Below are 26,477 nucleotides of genomic sequence, written 5' to 3' on the forward strand. Positions count from 1 at the left end.
GTCATGAGCCATGAAAGGACTGGAATCTTTGTAAGATTTGTGAAGTCGGTGTTATTTATTGACTTATCCTGCACTGGGCACCTGCACTGACTTCATTATTAGAGTATGGCCGTTTTATGGAAATAATCATGTTACACGTACAGTTTTAGTAATGCTTCCAAACCTTCTCTGCTTCTTGCCCCTGCAGACAGCTACCTATGCACTTCGTTCAGCATAGCTGAGAAGATGAGGGCCATCTCAGCCTGTGATGCACAGCACTGACAGCTCCACAGCAGCTGAAACCATGCCTGGGAGGCGCATGCGCTTGTAGGTCTGTTCCTCTTACAGAGAAAGAAAGTAACAGATCATAGTGTTTGGGGTAAATTATCATTGTAAGGCAATTATCCACACTACAAAACAATATTACTTTTAAGAGCAACGTATCATTGGTTTCTTTATAATATTGTTTGTGATAACTGTTTGGATGTTATTAGACCTGTATGACCCACATTGCACGTGGCACTCTGAACAGTCTCCTTCCAACAAACACCTTGGTGAAGGACTCAGGCACAAACAGGGCTCCTGGACACTGGAATAAGGGTGTCATAGCGTGCAAGGAGACGTCAGACACGGCAGATGAAGCACTTGTATATTATCACTTTGTCTGCTAAGTATTACCAGGTTTTAGTTCCTGTTTCAGTGCCCATCAGGTAAGATCCCCTCACACCTTCATCTCTTCAGAAAGCTAAACAGACTGAACGCTTTGGTTCTCACTATAAAACGTTTGACAGTCATGCAATCATTCTTACTGCTCTTCATTGAAAACCCGCTAGTTTTTCAACATCCTTCTTGAAATGTTGGCTGGACAAATGATTTCCAAAGCCGTCACAACAGAGTCAAAACCAGAGGTAAAACAACCTCCTGGCTCTTGTTTGTTTCCCAGCCCTTTGGTCACAGCACTGCAGAAGGAGCTCACGTTTAGCTGATTATTCATCTTAATGAAGTCTTTACGGAATTGCAGCTTTGCAGGATAGAGTTACATCCTTTCAGTGTGACCTACATTCTTTGTTCCTAGATGCGAGACTTTACATTTGACTTGATTGAAACATGTATGATTTGATTATGCCTAAACTTAACATAAGGTTACGCAGCCATAAGCACCCTTGGCCTCTTCCCTGAGGCTTTATGCCTTCTAAAAACTTTGCTAATCATGATTTTGGAATTTTTTTTCCAGGTCACTAATAAAAACAGCAAATAATGTAGGATCCATATGCTGCCTCTGTGGAGTCCCACTGGAGAAAGACCAACTTGATAATAAACCTCTCCTTACAATAACAATTTACGACAGAGGAGTCACTCGGCTTTTAATAAATTTAATGTTTCAGGCATTGCCAAAGTGTATTACAAAAGAGTTAATTATAATTACACGTTTAACATTAATGTTATCAAAAAGACACAGAATTCACATCAATTCTCCATAATCTTTTGTTAAGTAATGTTTGTTATATTACCTCCCTTTCAGTTGGCTGCTTATATCCTGTACCAGCTGTGCCGCTGTTTTACCTGAACTTAATCTGAGGTGGTGAATTTTTTAATTACTCCGGCCATCTGATTCACTCATTATAATTGCTGATAAAATATTTGCTGTCTTCTGATCCTTTAGAATCTCCTTGACTTCCAGGGTGCATAGAAACTCGGTGTAAATGGACCAGACAGCTCCTCAGCTGGCAGTTTTGAACCTCTCAAACACAAGGCCTCCAGAGCTGGTGATTTAGATAAATGAATATTTGAGTGCTTGAGATTAAACAGACGAGATGACCTTCTGGAACAGGATGCAAGTAAGTGTCTAAAAGGCCTGCCTGCTATGGTAACCTCATTAAATGCTGAAATTTATTTTCCAACTCTACAGTGCAAAAGAACCTGTAGTTTGTGGCTGGTAAATGATGCCTGTACAAAGAATTCTAGGTAGATGATTTACTTTTCATAATTTATATATATATATATTTAATTCTGAGGCAGAAGTTTCCCTAAGCATTTCAGGCTTCCGTAGAGTGGAAAATACTGTAAAAAAGAATAACACAACACTGTACTCATATTTTCCTGCTCCACTGTCTGTGGAGGGCTACTTTGCCATTTTGGACCAGGATCCTCCTGTGTTGTCAGTACTCCAGGCTCCTGTGGATGGCAACAATGACTCAGTTATTATGAACTGTTCTTTGCAGCACTTCACATATATATATGCACATACACGTATGAAGCACGAGCACTTTTTCAGCCCCTGCTCCGTGGAATAGATGGCACCAAAGGGTCTGAGTGACAAACCAGCCTTAAATCCTCTGCAGCAGGAGCCCTTCTTACATAAGGAAGACACTTTAAGTGGCTCAGGGAATCTAGGAGTTCAGAACTGCAGTGTAACAGCAGACGACCCCTGCTGTCATCTGGTGGGTGACAAGAACTCCTGACTTCACTCAAGGGTAATTAACGAGCAGTAATCACCTTGCTGTTCACCTTCCTTTACAGGAGTGCTGTGCCCAGCCAGGTGGTGGAGCAGATGCTCTGGTTACCTCACGATCACCATTCTGGCCATTAATTATTCACGTTATTAATGAATACGTCGATAAGGTGATGTTATTAATCTCAGCTGTAAAGAATAAGGGGCCGGAGGGGTTGTTTCGCGGTGGATCGAGGTGGGGGTATCCCCCGTTAATGAATTAATTCCCTAACGACGGTGTGTCCCCCCCCCCCCCGGCCGCCGCCTCCTCCCCCGGAGGGGGGCAGTGACAGGCAGCGGCTCCTGCCCCATGTGACTGGGGAGCGGCTGCCCCCGTCCATGGCTTGGCCTCCCCCGGGCAGCAGCAGCTCCGGCTCCCGGGGAGGAGGGGCAGGAGCTGCTGCTCCATGGGGAGGAAGAGCAGCCCCCGATCCCCCCAGGCGGAGGGGGGATCCCGGGCCGCTTCCCCCCCTTCTTCCTCCCCCCCCTCCTCCTCCCCGCTCTGGGCCTTACCCGAGGAGCTGCTGCTCCTCATCTGCTCCTACCTGGACGTGCAGGCCTTGGGCCGCCTGGGCCAGGTCTGCCGCCGCCTGCGCTTCCTCAGTAGCCGCGATCTCCTCTGGAAGCGCATAGCTCGCGGGTGCCTCAATTCCGGCTTCACCCAGCTCGGCACCGACCTGTAAGCTCGGCCTCCGCGGCGGAAGGGCGGGGGGGAGGCGGCCGCGGCGCCTAGGAAAGGCCGGGGATGCTGCGGCCTAGCTGGTTGCTAAGGGGCGTGCTGCGCTCCTGGCGTAGTCGCTAAGGGGGGCTCCCCGCTGCCGTAAGAGGGCGGAGGGAAGAGGGGCGCTATTCTCGAAACGCGGCTGCGCCGTCTTGGCTCCGAGAGGGGCGGCGAGCGCGTGGGAAGCGGCGGGGCCGCCCTGCCAGGGGAGGGACTGCGTGCGGCCGCGGGGTCTGGGCCTGGAGGTGCCGGGCCTGGATGTGCCCAGCAGGGCTGCGGGGGTTTCCTGCAGCCGTTTCCTGCTCCCTCGAGACTGTAGTGAGGGCTCGATAAACTCCAGGCCCGGCAGGAGCACCCTGCACATATTGGAGCTCAAAGGTCTGTCCCTAAAGACCCCCCCAGGCACAAAGCAGTGTCTGAGTTCGAGAGCTCTGAGCTAGGGGAGGTGGGCTCTCCCTCTCAGCACTGCTTTGCCTGTGCCTGCCCAGGCCTCAAAGGCACCATGGAAAAGTGGCTGTGAGGGAGTAGAATCTGTACAGGCTGCTGAGAGAAGGCCTGGATGTGTTATTAGAAGTACAAGGCGTGGTAGCTTTGCTGTGTGTAACACCAGCATCTTTCTGGAAGTGCTTTTGGGCTTTCAGCCTTGATGGTGCTTGGTAAGAACCCACAGGTTGTGTTTTCTCTGTCCATGTGCTGGCCTGCAGAACACCTCTAAAAGGCAACCACAGCTCATGGGCTTCTCTCTTACTATCTCAGGGATCCCAAATGGGAGTTCATGTGCTTGAGGATCTACAAATTGCTTCCTGTGTTTCCCTATAGCTGCCAGCCTGAGATCCGGAACTTTGTTTCTCATCCAGGAATGCAGTATTGTTGCCCTAAACGCTGTTGGCATTAATTGTAAGGGGTGTCTGAGGCCTGTTTCAACTGTCCCATAGTGCTGTCTTGTCAGTAGCACAGGCATAGGGAAGCAGCTGCGCCCCCTGCTCTTTGGAGCAGGACTTCAGTTGTGCTTAAAATCTCTGTTGGGTTTTCAGGCCAGGATTTTAACCCATTCAGGTTTTGTAGATTTAGGCCTGTAGCCAATGGACGCTGCAGCCAAAGATTGGGTTTGGAAAGTTAACCACAGTTCCCTAGGAGGTAAGCAGGAGTAAGTGCTGCAGAATGCTGTGCGGAGGACTCCGTCTACCGTGATATATGATTTTGTCTCCTGAGGAAATGAAGTTCTGTATTTTTCATTAAGAATAAGGTGATACTATGCTGCTTCGATTGCAGGAGGGATCAGGTGTACAGCAGAGCAGGTGCAGCACATGTAAGGACCACCACTTCCCCCTGCAGAGGAATGTGGGTCTATAAACAGCTACAGAAGAAGTTAGTTAGGTCAGAGGGTTTAAATGAAGGGAAGGGTACTTGTGTGTCATGAGCTCCCAAGGATTTCAGCGCTGTTAGATTCACTGTGGGAGCACAGAGTTGCTTTGGTTAGTTGTTTTGTTCTGTTAGTTGTTCTAGGATGTGCCTATTTTTATATTTAAAGTCTAGTACAGAGTGCTGCTTTTAGCATTGGTCAACACTGCCCCTGGTCCAAGGGAGTTCGATCACCAGCAGCTCACTATGACACTACAGTCTGGTCATGAAGGATCCTTGAGATATTCCAGAGAATGAATCCTGTAATTACTTTGAACTTTATGAAAGGCTCGTGTAATCTTCAGTTCTTTGAAATAGATAGTGTGCCAGTTCTTCTGGGCAATACCTGAAAGCCAAACGTTTGTAATTCCCTGTGTGGACATCCAGCATCTGGGGGCAGTTTCAAGAGTCTTGCTCCAGTGAGTTTGATAGTTCTGGCAGCAGATAAAAGACAAGGGCGTACTTTGGTGTGTGTGGGGGGGTCTGGGTATCTGCACATCTCCAAAAGAATCACACTGAATGCATACGTTGGGTTGTGGTACAGTTATAAAGTTTGTACTTAGCTGATGATGAGTTTAATAGCCTGTGTGGCAGCTTGAGGGTCTTAAATAGCCGTGTCTTTTTTATATTGCCTGTGCCTCATGCGTGTCTGCAAGATCAAGAGCAATCTCCAGTATTACTCTTATTGCAATTGAAGGGTGAAGATTTGAGGAGAAAGGTTATATTTTATTTGATCAGGCAATGCAAGTTGGGGAGGAGACTTAGGTAAGCTTTTAGGCACATTGCCTTTCTTCCTGACAGTAATTCTGGGTAAGAAACTGGTAGGCTGCTCATTGGAGATTAAATTTGAGCTGAGCAGGTGTTTAAGCTAGAATATCTTTAGGTAAATAGAATGATGGTGAAGGTGATGGGTAGTTGGACCTTCCTGACAACTGTGCTTTCTTAATCACACGGAGTCAGTCTTGAGTATGTCATGCTTGGCTACAGCTTGCTCGAGAGCTGAGGCTTCTGTTGCACGTTCTGGATAACATTGCATGAGGCGAACGCTGTTTTTTACTTTCAAGAGGTATTTATGCAATTCTGTCTGCAATTGAGAAAGCAAAAGCTGGAACCGTTTGTGGTAAATGTACTTAATGAAATAACGTGTATGGTTCTAACATTAGATCTTAGACTGATGGTCCCTGAGAGGCTGGCGTAAGTTAAAAACTAGTCCAGGGAATTCTTACTGCTTGAAACAAAAGAAGACATCTCAGAACTAGTTTGATCATTTCTGCTGTTAAATGGCTTTTGATAAGCCATCTGTTAATGCTCTGTAAATAGAGGTAAATTTGAGCTTAGGGTGTAAGATAGCTGTGAAACGTATCCTCCTCCCCGTTTTTTAAAGGCTGATTAACTTGAAGATGACACTGTTTCTTTAAAATGTTGTTTCTGTTAGGTGTATCTTCAGGTAACTGTAACAAGAAGATCAGAGGGGACGGGCTTTAGCTGCTGTGCGGAATAACTGTTTGCACGGTGAGCTTCCTTGTAAGAATTTTTCATGCCCAATTAGGGAAGAGAGAAAATTCATTAGAAAGTGGCTGCAAAAGCTGTAGAGCAGCATGGGAAAGAAAAAATGTAGTACCTAAAACAATCTGACTTAAAATTATCCTCTTTCCATCTTGGCTACCCGCTTTTACCAGCTATTTTTATCTCGGCACATATACTTAGGCTTAAACAGTGTTCAATTCATTGGCTAATGTTGTCAAAAGAAGATATGAACTTAATCCTAGGCCTGAGTTGCTATGTTGAAAAGCATTTTCATGTCATTGACAAGCCTCTCCTATTTGCCCATCTGATAGATTCAGCTGATGAGGAGCTGTGGATGTAAGTGAAGCGAAGTATTTAAGGTATTGTTCCAATCATGCACATACAAAGAAGGAAAGTTTGTTTCATGCCATGTTTCCATCATCTTCGTTCCTCAGCAGGGGAATCACTAGATCTGCATCAGTTGAGTTAGTGTTTATTCGGGATAGCAGGGCCTGACTTGGAAAGGTTCTTACGTACATTCTCGGTGTTAAAAACATACTTTTTCTTCTTTGAATCAGTAGTAAGTAAATGCTTAATAGAATATTGTGTTACTGTTTTGGAAGTCTGCAGCGGGTTTAGATGGATGTGGTTCTTGGCGCCTGTCTCTATGTCAGGCTGCCTTTTGCTCTGTGTAGTCATGTTAATTTTATGTGTAGACCTGTACTGCAATAAGACCTTGTTATGGGCTCGGTAAAAAGATAGTCCCTGCACAGAGGAGTTTTGCTCCGCTCAGTTCACAGGAGCTGCTCAGGCAGGAGTCAAGGCCCGTCTTTATGACGTAAGGTGAATGGAGCATTTCTCTTCCAAAAATGCATGGCAGTGTTTCACAGAAGAATACGGCTTAATAATTCTTTTTGCAGCTAAACCATAGCTGAGCAGTAGCACAAAGCCTCTGGGGCTTCTGGTGAGTATAGTGATTTTACAGTTGTGTCTGGTAGCCTGTGTCTGTTTTGCCAGCTGTTGTACAGGCCCAGCAAGAGCAGTCTCTGCCCTGAAGAGCTTGCTGCCTAAATAGACAGAGTAAACAAGGGCTGGGAGGGCAGCGAGGCACAGAGATGTGAACCAAGCTGCCCTCTGTGCAGCAGGTCAGTGTCAGAGCCAGAAATAGAAGAGGGTGCTGTGAGCCTTCAGCCAGTGCCTGCCTTCTGGACCACCTTGGACTGGAGAAATTGGAGAGCCAGAGAGCTCCTTGCAAGGTGGTTCTTTATTTAAAGCCTGGAAGAAAGGAATAATGTTGCAGCTGGGCTAAACTTATTTCCTCTTTGTTACAAAGGAATTTTAAAGGGCAAGTTAAAAGTTGCAACCTAAATAGCTTGACAATGTGCTCTTTGTAATACATTCATAGCTGTTGTCAAAATATAGAAAGGTTCTGCTGTGTGTTTTCTCTCTCCCATCTCCCATCCTGCCTTGCCCACTAGCACTGTGGGATCTTCTCGTGTCCTGAAAAATAGGTTAATTAGTGGGTGACTTTATTGTCTTTGAGTATGTACGAACTAATGTAAGCATTTCTGTGAGTTAATAAAAGCAGCGTTTTCTCCAGGTCTTGGAAAAAAAATCTATACACCTGCAGGAGCAGGAAATGGCCAATCTATGTAAGTCAAATCCAAATGCAAACTGCAGCAATCATTGGAGACTTCTGCCTTCAGTGCCGGGGGGGGGGGGGAGGGAGAGTGAAGCAGCGTGGAAAGCTCCTTCAGATTCCTTCATCTTTCAAAAGCTGTTTTGCCAGCTTTAAGTCAGAACTGAAGTAGGCGATGAGCTGGTGCAGACGATACAGAGGGGAACACTGGGGAGGATATTGCAATAACAGCTGAAGCCTGGAAGAGGGCACACAGCTATTGCTATGTGCTGGAAAAATCAGTGCATTTCAGGAACTCCTGTTAGTTTCTTACTGTCTTAAACTACTGCTTCTGGGCAGCCAGAATGGCACCGTTACTGAAACAATTCCTTGTTGTGGGAATGGGAAATTGTAAGGAGCCTGTGTCCCTCCCTTTACAATCTTCACAAGTTAAAAGCAGCAGCAGAATTTTAGCTACTTCGGGGCTTCAGAAATGTATGCTGTGCCTATTGCTATTATTCCTGTAACCTGAATGAGTGAAATAGCTACGTGCTCCTTCATTCTGTGCAAACGTTACCTTGGCAGTCCGCTCTTTCAATTCAGAATATACATGATAACTATTGAGCAGCTGTGGGTTTGCTCAGATCTTCCTGGGCTATTCATTTTTTATTTAACCAGCCTAGATATCATCTCCAAACAGACTCCGTAACTCCTTGAGAGCAGCAAAATCCTGCCTGGAGTTTGTATCTGAGTTCCCATTGCAGGTTGGTTGGGGGATCGTCGGTGAAGGAGGAGGGATCTGATGGCAGTGATCTGCTTCAGATCTGGTGATGATAGGTGGCGTTTTTTGGAGATCTCTTTGAGGATGCTTGTCTTTGCTGTGTGTACAGAGACTTGATTCTGATTAGAAGTCTCTGGCTTCCTCATGCAGGCGGATGATTTAGAGGATCTGTGGGTCCACGCAGCCTGCCCGCACTGCCTGCTAATGTCTCACCAAGTTGGCTTAGTGGTACCACTGGAAGCAAGGAGCAGTGAGAGAAGTTGGTAGATCCATCTCGGTGTTATTTGAACCCACATCACATAGGAAGGGGTTGAGTGCAGAAGACAGACTGAACCTGGCAGTAAGCTAAAAATGGCCCATGTGCTGGAGGAATTCAGGTGGAATTTTTATACTGGAAGAGCCGTGCTGAAAGCACGCCAACTTCTCGAGGGTAGCAACAGGAGCTCCTGACATAAATAGCTTTTCCCTCTTGGCTGTCTGTTGGTGGCCCATGACTTGCAAATGCACTGAGACCCTGCCACTCAACAGGTGTGTCTTGATTATACAAATAAGTGCAGTTGGTCCCTGTGTTAGCCATCTCTGCCACAGGGCCAAGGCTGAAAGAAGGGCTTAGCCACTATGACCTATTTGTTCCTCTGTATGACCCTTCCAGTCAGGCTAGAGGCAGCCTGGTGATGGCTTTTATGCAGACAGCTGATTTTCTCTGTAGAAGAGATTCGGTCTCTGCTGCAGATCTCTGCAGACTTGCGTTTCCAGATGAGCTCTCCAGCACTGAAAACGTAGCAAAATGGGAAGGGCTTCCTTAGGTTAGGATGCCCCATGCAGCTGGGAAAATATACAGTATGACATGCTGGTGTTACTTTCTGTAACATGGTATTTGTTGTTGCAGGCACCATTGTTTTGGCACATGCTGAAACTGTAGAAGGCCAGTGGGAATCTCGCCGAGATGCAGTAAAACACAGAAACTTTTGCTATAGCAGAAATGCCATTTCTGGTGGCAAAAAGAGTTTGGCTGGGGAGGGGATCGCTGAAGGCAAAAACTGCTGGAGGTGAAGCTTTAGGAGGAGATGTGCTTAGTCTGTGGCTGAGTGATTCCTTCTTTTGCTGGTGTTTGGGGAGACCAGGCCAGTAACTGCCATGGTGGCTGAGGTCAGTGATGCTGGAGGAGGATAGCCCCAGTCTCTCACTTCAGCAGCTGGGAAGTGGGCTCCAGAAGGAGTATTATATTTCTACTGGTAACTCTGCCAAGAAAGAGAGGAAATCCATAATTTGAGCAAAATACTTACGCTTTATTTTATTTTAAGATTGAAGTGGGAAGGGAGAAATGAAAATTCTTCTATAGTGGGCTGGTTGGGATGACTTTTATCCTGGAGCTCTCTCATGCTGTGGCAAATGTTCAGCTTCCCTTTCGTACTGAAAAAAGGACTTTCTGAAGGTTACTTTCTAAAGGAGCGTGTACAGTTGGAAGCATGCATTAGCTTAAGCCATATATTGTGCTGCATGGTTTGGAATCCTGAGACAGTGCTTTTTGGATTGTGGTCCCTCCACAACATCATCATTGTGAGCTGGGATAGTCTCGTTAATCTCTGAATGCTCTGAATTGCTGAAGTGGAAGGTACTTGGCTAAGTCAACCACTCAGTGTAGATGTGCTGTGACTTGATTGTTTCAGGTCACCATGGACAAATTAGTAGATTTGCACATAGGTCTTGTAGAGGAGGAGGGGATTATTATTATAAATTTAATCATAGGATGATAAAAAAATATAATGACACCCTTTTTAGCTTTCTTAGATTTGACAATTGCTCTAGTGTGCTGATGGGGCTGCTTGTCACCTCTGCTGATGTATTCTTGGAGCTGCTGTTGAAGAAGCAGATTAAATTATATGTCAGCGCTGGATTCCATCATTGGCCTCAGTTTAACTTCCTTCTTGATACAGGGGAGCAAACATCTCTGACCAATGCTGAAAGTCATTGCAGTTTGGTCTCTGCTTCCATGGAATGGGCAAAGGAACGTATCAGTCCAACTTTTGTATCTCTCTTCTTATGGCCTAATAATGTTCTGTCCCACCTCCTGCTTCTATTTTGAATAAATGGAAATGGATGGAATATGTGGATGCTTCTAATACATGTTTAAATAAGATTGATTGAGAATTATTAGATGGAGAAGGCAGGCTGAGTGAATAGTACATCTATTAACAGTAGCCCCCTTGACCCTCCTCCACCACAAAACAAACAACCCACTCCCAAAGCAATAACAAACTCAGACCCCCATCACTGACAAATAGTCCTTCCCCTTAATATGATTTGTCCTTGCCCTTTTCCAGCAAGAACTGTTGATGTGCATGGAAGAGCAGAGTGTCTGTTCAGGAGTAACTACAGCAGTTTACTGATAGTATGGGCTGAGCCAGCATGCAATAGTCTCTTCTGAAATTTCTCTTTTAGTGATAGAAGGATCAATGTCTGGCTGTTTAAGATGAAGGCTTCTTTTTGACCTTGGATTCACCTTATTTTTTTTCTTCTTTTTTATGTTCTAGCTGTGGAAATAGCATCTAGTCTTTGTAGGGTCTGTGCTTTGAGCTCAGGATATCTGGCTGGGCCAGTACGTGTTGGGGGGTTGTGACATGAGTGCGTTTTCCATCACTGTGCAAACTGGTGCTTTTAAATCTGTACGTGGGGAGAACTTAACTGAGGGCTGAGCGTGGGGAGGAGAAGAGTTTTGGAGAAATGAATGGAATTGGTTGTAGGCGGAGAGCCTGAACTCTGTCTGGGAGAGTAATAAGCAATGAGGCGACTGCTGGACCTGACCTGACTTCTCAGTGCTGTGCATTCCTCATCTCAGACGCTATACGGTCCCACAAACCCCTGCAAGTGCTCTCTTTAAGTGGAATTCCTCTTCTTGCAGCCTAGGCTAACTCTAGAGATTTTATTCATTTATTAAGAGTTAGAAGAAACAAAAAGAGCTCATAGCTTCCTAAATCCACTTTCATTTGGTGTGGTGCTACTGATCATAAACTTATAGTTGCACAGGTGCCTGAGGGACGAAGATCTTTTCTGTATGTGGTTTCTGTTTTTGTTTAAAATGTGTCAGATGCCCAGGAATGCAGTCAAATTATAATGGTGACTAAGTGCCGGAAAGCATAGAAAAGGGGAGGGAAGGGTGAGCAGAAATAAAAAAAGAGCCTGAAGAGCCTGAGGCTATGGAAGGAAGGCTGGGAAAATGAGAATCTGGCCAAGCCCCAGGGCCAGGTTAGAGATTCCTACACCCATTAACAACCAGGAGATGTTTATTTACATAGAGCTAATCTTTGTTTTAAAGATGACGGAGTACCCAAAAATGGAATTGGATTGGGGGCATGGTGGAAATGTGAAGAGGAGCTGGTCCTGGCTGGGCACCAGTCCCCATCTATCAGTGGTCTAAGGATCTTCCTTTCATCCCGTGTGGTTGGCAACATTCACAGCTGAGAAATGCACGAAAACGGAAAAAAAACCTCACTTTGTAGTCTAGTAAATGGCTCATAACACCCACTTACAAAGAATAAGTTCAAGAATTTCTTCTTTAAAAAAAAACCAAAACACTTTACTGATTCTTTCCACCTTAGCAACTCCACCAATGATAGTGAATAATTAATCTATGATATGAGAAAGGTTGGTGTTAGACCTGAATGTTGCATATATATATATATATATATTTCAATCTTTAATCAACTCTACATCATGAAGGCAAAACAGATGTTGAACAGCTGCTCCGACTGGGTAACTTCATGTAGTCACTGAAGAGACCTGGGTCCCAGGCATCTGTGCTACTTACCTTTTATCACTTCTGAGCTCTACTGATCTTGGCTTCTTCCATAATTTTGGCTTGTATCCCAGTGACTGAGCATGAGCCTCTCTTTTAACAACCTTTAGTAACTTTGACTAAAAGTTGGGGGTTTCCCCGCAATGGGGTGGAATTCTTAGTGTTTTGGTGAGCTGCTGCAAAATGATGGTCCATCTTACCTGGGGTGTGTGCACTGGGTGGTTATACAGATGAATGAACTTTATTTTCAGTCTGAATCTATCTTGATTTTTAGTTACTGCATCTGGTTATGTAACTGTTAGGCAGATAAGGGTCTGGAGCTGTTTCTCTACTACTCTTCTGACTGGGCACTTTTAGCTTCTACTGTTAGTATTCTCTTGACTGGTGTTTCCTCTATCTGTTCCTGTATGTTGCTGTCCTTATCCTAACTGTCTTTCTTTAGTCTCCATTAGAAGAGCGGTGTCTTTGTGTATAGTCTTGATCACGTTTCATTCTAAGCTCTATCTGTGTACCAGATCAGGTCTTGATCAGATCTAAAGTCTGTACAATAGTGATCATTGTGGTTGGCTTCTTTTGTTGTGAACACTTGCTCTGCTCAGAATTCCTTTCTTGTCAACTTTCATAAGTGCATTTCCTTTAGTGTGGCTCAGGCACCATCAGTGTTTAGCAGCTCATCATTTGTGGAACCAGAGTGAAAACCAGTTTAAGTGTATTTGTTCTCTGTATAGCATCAGTCATGGTTGCTAATCTCATCTTTCTTCCTTTGTCTACAGAGCTCCTGGCATTCCAGTGAAGGAAAGGGTGAAAGTCTCTCAGAACTGGAGGCATGGACGCTGCCGGAGGGAGACAGTCCTGAAATGGAAATGCAAGCAAGTGGCTCCATTCTCTTCTACTTGGTTATTTCTGTTGCTTTAGTGGCTTTGGGTTTGCCTCTGTGCTCCAAAATGAGATGTTTCATGCTCCTTCTGATCCATGGGGTTTTACAAGTGGTGTCACTAGCCTATTTTGGATGTTGCTGGCTAGCTGGATGTGGGGTAACTGTAGTTATTGTCTTGCTCTAGGGCTTCACTCTGAGTTCATAGAACTATAGAATGGCTTGGGTTGGAAGGAACCTCACAGATCGTCTAGTTCCAACTCTCCTGCTGTGGGCAGGGGTGCCAACTGTTAAATCAAGCACTAGATCAGGTTGCCCAGGGCCCCATCCAACCTGGCCCTGAACACCTCCAGGGACGAGGCATCCAGTTGAGGGTTCCTCTCTCAGTTAGAGCTTGAATTTGGCATTGCTCTGATTTGTACATTTCTAGTTGGATTTAGTAACGTTGCCTTCAGACTGTTGTGTGCCTGCCTATTGCTGTATACTATGAGCAATTTTCTGCCCTGCTCTCACAATGAGCATACCTTGATCTCAGATGTGGAATTACATGTTTCCTCAAAATGCTTGTTTTGTCTTCAGTGCTTTATCTTTGCTCTCAATTTGGATGTACAAATCTAAAATGCTAATTGCCATTCTTCTGCTTTGTGCTTCTTCTTTCTTCTGTTTTATGCTTCCCTCTTTCACTAACAAAATGGATATTTGACATTAATGAGAGGAGGTTGTTGTTAAAGCTTTTCTTGCAAAGGCATACTCAGCTTTCAAAGCAAAGCCTGAGATGTGTCTCTTATCTGAACAGCACATCTAAATTTTCAGCTTTCACATCATCACACAGAAGGAAAAATGAGAAGAACTATGGTTTGTTAGCTGCTGAAGAACAGGGACCTGCTACTGAGCTTTCATGCCTTTTTGTGCTGTGTAGATTGAAGTGGTGGATAATGTGCCACTGCTTGTCTGAAGTCCTGGGAACAGCTGTAATGAGCAGAGTGGTTTCTTGGTGCAGGTTGTATACCTGCCTTTGAAGTGCTTGTGACCATCTGTGAAGACAGGCTCTGTGGTTGTTAGAGATCATTACTAAACCAGCTTCCCAAATGAAAATGCAAGGACTGATTTAATAAGGCCACCGTCCAAACTGCATCCTCTAATTTTCATTTGTCCTACTTTCAAATTTGCTACTCCTTATGAAAAACCCATAGAAAAGGGTAAAAAGCTAAACTGCAGTAGGAGGAGAGCCACAGAAACTGGCTGTAGGCTGGGGAAGCTGGATATTCACTTGCTTTTAGAGGACTGTGTGGGAGGGCAGGAAAGAAAAGGAAATCAAAGCCTGCCTCAAACCAAAGCTGCTACTCCAAAGATGTCTCTTATTTTTTTCTATGCATATGACCAAATCCCAAATAACCTATGCTCAGCTTCTTTGTTCCTGTGACAAGCTTCTTATTGGTCATGAATACAGACAAGCAGGAACCTTCTGTCCAGTGATCTATATTGTTCTCTTGCTTGCTTCTAGTCCCTCATAGTGATGACTTGAGGTGCTGCTGTGTGTAATGCCTCTGTTAATGCAGAAAATCATGACCTCTGAGAATGAATGATCTGCCAAAAAGAGAGGGACAGGTTCCACACAGAAGAGGTGTATGGGCTCATATGAGAGGTGGGCAACATAAATCAAGAGAGGCTGCTCTGCAGTTGCTTTCAACTCAACAGTGGAAGAGGTGTGAATGTAGAAAAATATCTCCTCTACCCGAGGAGCACAAAGTTTCTGGTTGCCCTCAGGCTTTGCATAATAGTGTGCAATATGTGTAGTAGGTGCAGGGCTTCATGGGAAGACCTGTTATTTAATGTGACCTATTCCTGTACTGAGATGCATATGAAACAGTGGCAACTTGGTGTTCTTTGCGGAACATCAACAAATAATGTGAACGATCAGGACTGATTGTGCCAACAGCTTCGTACTGAAAGGTCTCTTAGAAATGTCTGACATAGCTCACAAATGCCTGATAGTCCAGTTTCTTTAAAAGTGCAGGGCTTATGAAGAGGGGTCAGGGAGCCTTAAGTATTTCCTATCTAAACTCACTAGAGTCTTGGCAATCTTCTCTTCAGAGATTCCACACTTCATTTTCCTCAGCTCTAGGTTAGAAAAATGCCAGCAATGTCATCTGCTTTGTATGTTGTGAAAGAAATATCACTTAGCTGTGCTGCATTAAGCCCTGCTTTTATGTATGACCAGCAGCTCTAACTTCACTATTTTCTCCAGTTTGTTTGTGTGTGTATTATTACTATTAATTTTTGTATGATGCCTGTTTGCAGTTTGATGCCCTGGATGGAGCTGGATGGCCAGTATCTCTACCTGTCACAAGCCGAGAACATCCAGGCCTACCAACTCTGTCCAGATGGTGCAGGTTTGCAGCGTCACCCTCAGGCTATCTTCTCTGGCCACCAGGAGGACGTATGTCGCTTTGTTCTTGTCAACTCCCACATCGTCAGTGGAGGGGGGTAAGTTGGGTCAATGATGGGAGCCCACGGAACATGGTAGTGAAGCTGGAAAGTTTTTGTGTAACTCCAGCCCAGGGCAGACAAGTCAGTCTTTATAATGATATCTTTGTGCTTGGCTGTATTCAGCACCTGCTGCTTCATCTCTTATGATTTGGTTTTGTCCTGAAAATGTTCTACTGTGTATAGAGCCACACAGTCCTGACTGATCTGCAGGGTTCATTTCTCTTCCCCGTTACAATCAGGGTAGAATGTGTTCTAATGCTCAGAACTGCTGATGCACTGAGGCTGCAATTGTGCATAAATCTTTCTAGACACAAGCATGTCTTTATTAGACCTACTGATATAATTGTGGAGAGGGGGAAAATTGCCAAGCATTCCATCACACACACACACTTCCCCAGTTAATTTTGCATTTGGCTGGCCTTTATTGATTATAGCAAATGACAGAACTGTTATATATAAAGTTTTAGCTGTTAATATACTTCAGCATAGAACTGAGAGATGCAAGCATGGCTGGCCGTGCTGGATGCCTTCACACTCTCCCCTTTGAACTGTAGCCTAAAATTCAGATCAAAATGAAGGCATACATTTAAAATCCCCGTTACTGTTTTGGTTGAAAAAAGTCTAAGTATCCTTACAGTTAATTCAAACCACAACACCTTGCACTGCTGCTCTGAAGTGAATGAAAAGCTGAGGCTCTAATTTGGTAGAGAATGACCTCTCATTTGTTCCCTTACTCTGTCCATTTAGCATCCAAGCAGAATTTTGGCCAGTTAAAAGCAGGAGAGGGAAAGCGGAAGAAGGGTGCTCTGCTGGCTTCTACAGTTTAGCACAAAGTAGTGGATGGAAGGTTTACCAGAAAAAATGTCACGTGCAGCAGATCAGGCATTGAATGGCCACTGTGTGATCCAGATAGGATTTTAAGAGAATATATGATGTGTGAGAAGTAGTGGGTTAATGATGCCATTTGAATTTCTGCTCCCATGAGAGATCAGTACTGGTCTTCTAGTGGCATTGCCAAGCATTAGTGGAAGGTACATGGCTAGTCAAAGGAGATGCAGCTCATACAGGCTTTCTGCTTGGGGGCATGTTTTTCAGAGATGGAAATATTGTCCTTCACAAGATCCACGGCTCCTACAGTGTCAAGTTCTCTGCACATGAACAAGAGGTGAACTGTGTGGACTTCCAAGGTGGCCTTATTGTCAGTGGCTCCCGAGACAGAACAGCAAAGGTGAGCTGAGATGTTCTGGCTGCTGCAGGTGCTGTTGCAGTGGTGACCTCAGAGGTCTTGTGCCATGAACATCTAAGTGTCAACAAAACTGTTGTGAGCCCTCTGTCTGCAGGAGAAGCACTGGGTATCTTGGCATAGGCTCGCATCTCTGCAGAGATGCTTGCTGTGCCAAGCTTTTTGGAAGGATTTAGCAGTAGCTTAATATATCAGCTGCTGGTTTAAACTGGAAGTATGGAAGAAAGCACTTAATGTTTTTCTTCTCTCATTGTACATTTATCTTACACTGTAGAGGAAATCCTTGCCAATTAGCCTGGAATTTTTCATATGTATATCTAGCACATCCTTGCTTTGTGTTATAGTGCTACTTCACACACTCTGTTGTGTTTTTAATCTCTTCCAGAGACGGCATGTTATCATTTCTATCTCTGTGGGGTTGTAGTTTATTTTATCATTCTTTTATTTTACATGGTTCTTTGTTTGCAAATTGGGAGTGAAATCAAGCTGTAAATGCCACCAACTCCCCTTTTTCTGTTACATTGAGATCGCTGAATCAAATTGCTGCATGCAATTGTTGGCTGTTTCATTTTGAGACAAGATCCCTGGTACATATTTCAGACCATTAATGGAGGATTAGTGCACCTCTCAATTAATTAAGAGGAGGAACTGCTATTCCTGTTATATGAGAGGGAAAGATGGGGGCAAAGGAAGATCTAAATGTCTATTTTTAAGGTTTTATTTATTTTATGATGTGATAATTGATAACTATCTGGCAAGGCTGCTCAACAATGCTACCCTATGTATTCTAGCTGGTTCTTCTGTATGAGTGTACTCCTGGATGAAGTCACCCTCAAGCAGACCAGCATTCAGATGCAGGTCTGAGGTGCTACTTGGCTTCTAGGAGCAAGGCCTTAATACTGCTTTGTCTGACATTTAAGCAGGGCGGCTTCTTTCTGTTCTGTGGAGCCTCTTTGCTGGGAGAGTGCCTTCTTGGTGCTTCCCTGGCAGCTGGAGGACAGACCTCCCCTGACCTTGAGAACAAATTCCTGAAGGCCAGGGCGAAATTTAAGTCTCTTTTTCTTGGAGCTAGTGTGAGATCTTGCCCACCCAGTGCTCCCTGGAGGATAGGCTCTTGGGATGTTCACCTTTTATTTTTTATTATCTCTTGTGTAGGCTGCCTTGTTTGCATGAATGAGACTCTTGGAGGGTGGAAGGGAATCCCTGGTAGCCTTTTAAAGGGGCTCTAAGTGTCTAAGCTATTGAGGGCTCTGCTGAGTGTTGATTAGGACTAAGCCCTGAAGAGCTGCTAATGTACATTCCTGTGTGATAGGCACCAGATAGTGTGCTCTGAGCAATATTTTTAACCTGTAGGAGATAGGGATGCCTTAAAAGAGTTAAGCTTTTCTGCTGCTTTTGCTGACACTAGGTGCTAAATTCCCCACTGACAAGAATAGCCTGCAATCCTGGGCATTATCAACAAACAAACAAATAGGGCACTCCCAGCTTTGAAGTCCTGAAGTGAAACATTGGGGGTTGGTTACAGAGAACTGAGGAGCTCAAGTTCCATGAGCCAAGAATGAGGGCAAGGTGGGGAAAGTGAAGAACACAAGCAGAGGCCCCAGTAAGACTTTATAAGGACCCAGAAACAAAGGTAGTTGGGAGGGTGAATTTGTGGATGGAGATGTGCATGTATTTGCTGATGGGGGAGGGAAGAGATCTCTAACATTGTCAGTGAGTAAAGGGGGACCTCTGAAAATGGCCTGGGGTACGCTTAAGAAATTTGGTCCAGTTGGGATGGCTTTATACAGAACTAATTTACAAGTTAGTGAACAATTAATTTTATAGACAATATGAATGGAAATATTTTTAGGGATGGCAGAGTCTTCCTACACCATTAAAGGGAACAGCAGAGATCTGATCAAATCTCACTTCTTGCTTATTTAACTACTGAAGGAGAGAAATCTCTATGGTGAATGCTGCCTGGGAGAGTGTGTAGTGATGGTGCTTTCCCTTTTCCCTGTGATGAAGCAGGATGGAAAGTCATACTTATAAGCTGAGTCATTGTAATGTTAAGTGCTTCTTTCTGCCAGTGACTGAAAGCTCTGCTCCTCAGAAATAAGTAATGGGAATTCAGGGAGAGGATATGAGGGAAGGTGAGCAAGGCAGTTTTGGCAGCTTTTCCAGCACTGCATTAGTGGTGTGCACCCTACCTTCTGGGTTACACGGCATAACATGCATCTCTCTCTTTAGGTTTGGTCCCTGTCCACGGGCAGAGTTGGACAGTGTCTACATACAGTGCAGACAGAGGATCGAGTGTGGTCCATTGCTATCAGCCCATTATTAAGGTAACTGAGCTCTCTTTATTACCAGTTTCTGACAGAAAGAAGTTAAGGAGTTGGACAGGATGTATGTCTGCAAATGTTTTTGAAGCACCAGTATGACACTAGGGACTTGCCCTGGGTGGTGGCTGATCAGGTGCTTGTGCCTGCAGCAGCAGTTAAGGGAAGAGCGTGTAATCTTTGTTCTCCAGCACAGCAGAGCGGTCCCTTCAGAAGAGGCTGTAAAAATAGCCCTGCATTCCTATTACTGTTCTGGGACCTGTTCATTCCTACTTGTGGAGCAAACTTTCTGTCTTGCTCTGCCTTGCAAGTTGGAAGCAATGAGCTGAATCTCTTTGAGGTTTTCTGTACTGTAAAGATGCCAACTTGTGCTCTTGCTCTGTGGCAGAAGAGATGCCAGGCAAAACCGTTTCTGTTTTTTTGGCTTGGGAAACTTGGAACTGTGTGCAGTGGTTAGCACTCAGTTTTCAGGGTAAATTGAGCATACTGAACTGTGGAAAGTAGTAGAGGTCAGGGGTGAGGTTTTCCAATCTCCACTGTATATATCTCTATGCTTCTAATGGAGGTGTTATATTACTGTAACTTCAGCATGGAAGGTAAGGGCAGTACCTGTACCAGTGTCTTCCAAGGTGCTTTTCAAGGTGCTACTGCAAGATGTTAGGTAGAAGCCTTTTGCTGTCTTCTGTGCTACAAGGGCCCCTTTTCTGGCAACCAGGCTCTGGCTCTTGCACCGTGTCTGGTTAGAGCCCAGTGGCATGCTGCTTCCTGCTTCTAAGTGATGACCTACTGATGTGGCCTCTTGTCAGGTTCCTCTCCATGGTGTGCATGCTGCACACACTCCTTGTCACAGTATTTACCCACTGTCTCCTCACTCCCCCCTTTCCTCCCTGCAGGGTGATAAATGGGAGATGGTGGAACAGCCACCCTATGAACAAGTAGGCCTAAATTGTGTACTCTTTATTTTATGAGACTGTGGACTGAACCAGCCTCCCCCAGTAGCTAGCCCTACTTCCCCCTGCTCTATCTAGCTCCTCCATATTTTGGGGAGGGGGTGGAGAATTAGAGCCAATTAGCCACGTCATTAATTCTTCAATTTGACGGCTGATATAGCAGGGGCCTGAAACACGCTGCTGACCTCGTATAATGGGAACCCTGCTCCTTAACATATTGACGATGGGAGAAGTTAATTAAAATTCCACAGAGAGAAGGTGTCGGCTAACCTATAAACCTGTCGCTTCTCAGAACAAATCACAGCCATCCTAGAAGAGAGAGAGGATCAGAGCAGGAGGGCATGTGGTGGGGGAGGGCCAGGGCAAGGGGCAGAGGAGATGAATTTTTCACTAATAGGTTTTATTGCTTGCTGTCTAATGAGGGTAAGTATCAAAAAGACAATATTTGGTTTCTAGCGAGGTCTGTTTTGGGGAGCTCTGTGGTTTTATTTGCAAGGGTCCATATTTTACCCATCTGCGTTCTCTATGTGCTTGTCTGTGAAGCTTTTCCTCCCCTGTAGTTGCCATCCTTCTAGCTTGGACGCTCAGTAAGGCTGAACGTGGCTTGTAACCTCCACTTCCTCCTAAATGTTTGACATGGCCCCCTGACTCACCTTCTCACTTGCTGGTGTAAACTTGGAGCTCCTCCATAAGAATGAATAGTGATGCTGGTGTAGAGCTGCTGTGGAATCAGGCTCCAACCACAGAAATATTTTGGCCCATCATTGTTCAGAGTCCACTAGTTCTCTCTACTGTGTACAAACAGACCTTGGGAACAGCTCAAAGCAGTTGTGTGCAATGGAGTACAGCAGGGAGCTTCTCTACCTCCAGCCATTAGAAATTGCTTTGGAGAGGCTGCTGTTTCCTGGCCTGGAGGTTTGCCAGAGGTAAGACTCTCTAGGGTAAGTCAGGGCTGTTTTCTTACTGAACCTCAGCTGTTAATAGGCAGGAGTGAAACTTTTCTTCTTGCTTTTCAGTGATCTCTTTTTCTGTCACTGAAGCTTCATTAATATCCCATGTGGTCCTGAGCCACAGCTGGGATTTTTGCTGTCTGTTGTAATCCTGCTCTGCAGGGCTGCTGCTCTGATGGACAGTGCCCATACTTCCATACTAAACTTAAGTAGGCAGGAGCTAGACCAGTGCATACCCAACAGGAGTGTGTATGGTGACATCACAGTGGTGCTGCTAGGAACTGGTCAGGGTGGCTTGTACAGCCACGCAGTTGCTTTGCCTGCATTGATATTCATGCTCGTAAGTGCCACTTTTCTGTCTTTAGGTATCACTTTCAGCTTTGTATGGTGATGCTGGGCTGAATGCTGGGAGGGCCTGCAAACGGAATGATGCTATTAAGGGAGAAGTAAGTAAGGAGTGGTTTTGAAGTGATAGGAATAGTAGATCTTACTGTGGGGAAAAAAATGTGACTGGTCTTTTGTGTTGCCTTTTGAGTTGTGGAGGTGTCTTCCATCAATGTATGCTATTGGAGCCTTATTCTTTTAGGGCACCCTAACAATATCCTGCAAGTTAGTGGGGATGAGGAGAACACTGCTGCCTTTTTTTGGGGTTTTAGCAGGTGTTTTGAATAGCTGTGCTGGTCAGTGCAATTGGGAAAGCAGGTCTTACCTTGCCTGTTGCATCAAAATTACAGAAGTATCCTATAATATCCATAAAAACAGGATGCCTCAGCTTGCTCTGACAAGTGTTTAGTTGGTCTCCAAAGCTACTCTTCTGCACAGGTGAGTAAAATACTCTCCTTACACAAAACTGTGTTTCTTAGCTGCTTGTAATCCCCTTCCCCCAGCTCAATTGCCTTTTGAACTCTGCATCATGCAGATGTTAAACTTTCATTTACTAGTGCTTACTGCAGTGACTTATGTGTGATCAGGGACCAGGGCAAGCCTGAATGCAGTGGACCAATTCAAATCTGCAAAGCGAGGCAAACCCAGGGATTTCTAGAGGAATAATGGCACCTTCATGCTTTGTGATTCCTGAGGTGGCAGTAGCCAGGGAAGAGAAGTGCCCACTGTGCACTGCCTAATTTGAGGGATAGGTTTATAGAGAAAATGTGGTCTGATTGCTTGGCACTTATGGCTGCAGCAAAATAAGTCCTTATATATATATAAACCCAGATATTTGTTGCACTACTGAAATGCAACTGTTTGTTTCCCCTAAATAAAGGAGCAATGCATTTTTTTCCCCCAGTGATAGGGAAGCTCAAGCATTGCAGGGGAAAAGCAAACCTTGATGTTTAATTTGTTGTGAGTCTTGGATTCAGAAATTCTTTGATATTAGGTTTAAAAAGTATTCCAGTCTAAGCTGACTTCTCTTGCAAGATCTAGCCACTAGAATTTGCTATCTAGATTTTAGCACATTTATGGTGAGAGCTGATCTTCCTGAGTTGGACTCCAGATGTAGCAGATTTAAAACCAAGAAAAAAGATGATGGAGGCACAAAAATGGTGCAGCTGGAGATAGAGAGGTAGGAGACATTCAGCGCAATCTAGGGGATCAACACAAACTGTAATGTGCCCTATTGTGGCAGAAATGTGTTTCTGGTGTGTAAGCCTGAAAGATGGTCTTCCTTTCCAGCTGTGTCTTCTGGTCTACTGCAGTACATAACCTGCCCTTGTAAATGTTGTACTGAAGTGCAGGTTCACTTCAGAAGGTTTGTACCAAAGACAAGCTATCTGTGTTCAAAATAAGTAATCCCTCGTGAACAGCTGAATTCAAATGCTAGCTTGGTCTCTTCTATTTATGCAGTGTTGTAGCTGAAACGCGGCTCCTGTTGTTCTACAGGGTAGTTTGAATCTCTGTTAACCTAACTGCCACCCCTTTGGAATATTATGGGGAGATAATATCTTGGGAGACATCTGTCCCTGTGGACAACTTCAAACAAACTGTAAAATGTGCCCAGAACGTGCTGGGGAAAGGAAGGAAGAGAAGGGTTACTGACTGGCCCTCTCTTCCATTGGGAAGAATCAAAATGATTCATTTTGAAGGCAGCTTTTTTATTATGGTTATCTGGAAACTTTTTGTGAAAATGGAACAGTCTGATTTTGCAGTTTGCATTAAAGCAAAACAACCCACATGAGTCAGAACCACAGAGCAATGGTTTTAACTGTACGAATGATATCCTAATGTGCAGCAGTTAAAATGCTTAATAATGTTCCCCCCGCCCTCATCTCTTGCTCTGCTTTTATCAGTGGATATCCCTTACTGCATATCAAGATGAGCTGTTGTGGTGCTCTGTTTTGACCTAGCTTTGTGCAGTTAACCTCCCTGAATCCTGCTAGGACATGGGGCAAATAACTGGGTTTCATTCTGGTTTGTGCATTGCCAGCAAAATAGCAGGCAGCAATAGTTCTGCTGTCCTTAGGGATCTCTTGCAGAGTCTGGTCGGTTTGAATAATTGAGAGGGGACTCTGACCTGCAGCTGTTTCTTAAGCAGGAGCAGGAAGGGCTTTACTCCACTGTGAGATCCCTGGGTGTACTTGCGGACTTAGTGGTGGTGTTAAGTACCATCTCTTACTGACCTCAGAAAGTGATCTGAGCAGACTTCTAGATACATGCAATAATCATAACTAACTTGGTGCTCTTTCACCCCCGAGCTGAAGAGCAGGAAATGAATATTGGTTTCTCTTTCCAGTTTCTACCATCTGGAGCTAAAATGACACCTGTGTCTTATCCATGTGCCCTGACTGTTCCCTTGATGAAGGGAAGAAGAATTTGTTTTACTTTCTTAATTGTGTGATAATAATTCTCTTTTCCCTTCTTCACATGGGTGAACATTTGAATGTTACATGTTCTCTTTCCATATCCTCCAACAACACGCGTGCAAACAATTCCGTATCACACACATGCTGGTAAACTGTGCAAGTCGCCATTCTCCACTTCAGTTTCTTTGCTTTGCACATTGAAGCTTACACGACTTATGACGTGCTCCCTTTTTGTCGCTTTTGGCTGATAGTCTAATGTATATATTGTCTATAACTGTGTGAATTGACTCACTAGTGGCTGTGGGCAGGTGAGCAGGCTCTGGGAGGCAGTAGCTGAGTTAGATCTCAGACATCTGTTTCTAATCCTTTGGAGCTGTGTTGCATATTCAGTCTTTTTTTCTTCTTCTTTTTTTCCCCCGACTTTTTTCATCTTTTGCCTTGCTTGAGGGGAAAGTCTGTCTCAGAAAGCTTGGGGGAAGCATCTTTATTGTGCTACTTGGTTTGCACAGGAAAATCTGTGTCTGTTTAATCAATGTGACAGCAGAAACTTAGTTAGAGGGGCTGACAGCCTTATGTCCTGAGGTTTCTATTTCCAGTTTGAATTGTTTTCTCTTTGCTTTTTAAACTTATAGGAGGAGAAGGTAACTTCACCAGCCCTCAGCTGCTGTTTACCTTTGCTTGGCCGTGCAGTGTGCCTTTGTTTTTCCACCTTTGATCAGTGTCCTGCCGACAGATAATTTAGCAATTGCATCCCAGGGTGGAAGTGTGGAGTTAATGTTAAAATTAGGGTTTTTTTTTCTCCTTTCCTAACTTCTCTGGCTGATGGAGCAGAGAAGGAGAGAGGGGAGTTGAAGGGGGCCATAAATTCTAGACCCGGTGATTCTGCTCCTTGTAGAGAAAGGAAAGCCTCTGATGTCTCTTCAGCACTTTCATTAACATTTAAATTAAGGGTTTGTTTTTCAGGCGGCTTCAGAGTCACCGTCCTTTCATAGCTTGACACATGGAGGCTGTTCTCTCCCTCTTTTTCTCTCTCTTTCTCCAGCTTGCAAATCAGTGTACAGCAGTAATCACTGCCCTGTTTTTTTTTTCTGATCTCTTGTGAGGGCAGCGACCTGACAAGCTGTACCAGAGGTTCAAAGAGAATCAGAGACAGAGCGCAAAGGTAGGTGGGCAGGAGGATGCCAGGTTTCACTCCTACAATTAGAGTGGTGTCTGTTCCCTCCCCTGCCTTTCAAAGAGTCACTTTTGGGGGTGGGTAGGGACAGAAAGGGATGGACCTTTCTTGCTTGGTGAGAGCCCCAGGTGCAGGTGCCTCTAACTAGGCTCAGCTTCCACTGTTACTCCTCCCAGATGAGGCTGGGGGTGTCGCTCAGAAGATGCAAGCTCATGCCCTGAGGTGGGAAGCAGAGTTGTGGTGTCCTAAGATAGAAGCCTAACCCTTCCAGAGGAGTGTTGTTTCTTAGGACAGCAGCAGGCTGGTTCTCAGCTTGCCATTGCCATTTGAAAGGAGGGAGATAGTGGTGATTATTGCCTTGAGTTAAAAAGCTCACCTCTGTCTTCTGTGCTGAAGGACTAAGGTCATGCCTGCTCTGCCTGCTGAAGCTTACTGTAATGGTAGATGAGATAGATGGTTTGGGCCTTGTCTTACAACAACCTAAACAAGGCCATGCATCACTGTAGCTGAGGTGTAGGAGCTAGTGGGCTTAATGTCAAGGTGAAAAAAAACTGTCTTCCACTTGAATCTGTAAGTGTGTAAGAGCAAAAGAACAAGGAGACAGTATTAGGAACCTGATAGCTAACTTCCAAATTAGAACTTAATGGAAATGATTTGCAGTACAGAAGCAATGCAGCAGGATTTGTGTAGACATGTTGTGAACTACAGTCTCCATTCCAAGCTCTTTTGGAATCTCCTCCCTCTCATCTCCCACCCATCTGATCACCACTGCCTCCTAATTTCTGTGGGCTCTCCTGCAGGAGTTAGGGGACTTGGGGAAATGGACCAGTGCCTTTCATGAGCTAGATCTCGACAAGTGGTGGAGGAACTTGAGCCAACACAGGAGTGAAGTGTTGAGTATAATGAAACATGCAGCTTTGCTGTCACACTGCTCCTGTCCTCACTCCTCCACAACATCTGATTTGCTTACCCTTCACTATCAGACAGGCTTTGAAGGACACCAACAGGATGTGACAGTAAGCTAGCAGTGGGATTGAGAAGGGGATTGCCTACTTGCTGGTAGATATGGTGCATCAAGATTCGTACCAGAAGTTTCTGCTTCACCAGCATTGGCCTCGTGTGTGGTGGTGGTGGTGGCGGCAGGTGTGATTTGTACCACATAGCTCTTCTGGATGTTATACAAAATCATACACTGACAAACATGCTGAAAAATGTTTGTTATGGAGATTGGTTTGTTTTGTTGTTTTTTGTTTTTGTTTTTTTCTTTTGTGTGTGAGTTACTACAGACTGCAGTCTGTCACTTCTTGTGTCGCTGCTGTCAGGTTGAAGTTGTACTGTGTCACTGACCAGGCCATGGTGTCCCTCTGACGGTGACACAGAA

General features: G+C 44.8%; 1 protein-coding gene and 1 long non-coding RNA gene across 4 annotated transcripts in view; one reads left to right on the top strand and one right to left on the bottom strand.

The window, feature by feature from the left end:
- Positions 1 to 1,336: 1,336 nt before the first annotated feature.
- On the bottom strand, positions 1,337 to 3,250 carry LOC107316016 (uncharacterized). The gene is made up of 2 exons (XR_001556147.3): positions 3,016 to 3,250; positions 1,337 to 2,154 (listed from the first exon to the last, which is right to left on the bottom strand). It is a non-coding gene; the product is annotated as an uncharacterized LOC107316016 (long non-coding RNA).
- The window catches only part of FBXW4 (F-box and WD repeat domain containing 4), a 56,637-nt gene continuing 32,942 nt past the window's right edge, over positions 2,783 to 26,477 (top strand). For all 3 annotated transcript variants that reach the window (XR_001556146.2, XM_015867028.2, XM_015867029.2), the window contains exons 1-5: positions 2,783 to 3,149; positions 13,067 to 13,162; positions 15,469 to 15,654; positions 16,753 to 16,885; positions 19,133 to 19,227. Coding sequence is in view for 2 of the 3 variants with exons in the window: in XM_015867028.2 (XP_015722514.1) it covers positions 2,878 to 3,149; positions 13,067 to 13,162; positions 15,469 to 15,654; positions 16,753 to 16,885; positions 19,133 to 19,227 (782 nt within the window). In the remaining variant the exon portion in view is untranslated. The remainder of the gene's footprint in view (positions 3,150 to 13,066; positions 13,163 to 15,468; positions 15,655 to 16,752; positions 16,886 to 19,132; positions 19,228 to 26,477) is intronic.

The sequence above is a fragment of the Coturnix japonica genome, chromosome 8 (assembly GCF_054131305.1).
Source record: "Coturnix japonica strain WE chromosome 8, WE-NBRP24, whole genome shotgun sequence".
NCBI lineage: Eukaryota > Metazoa > Chordata > Aves > Galliformes > Phasianidae > Coturnix > Coturnix japonica.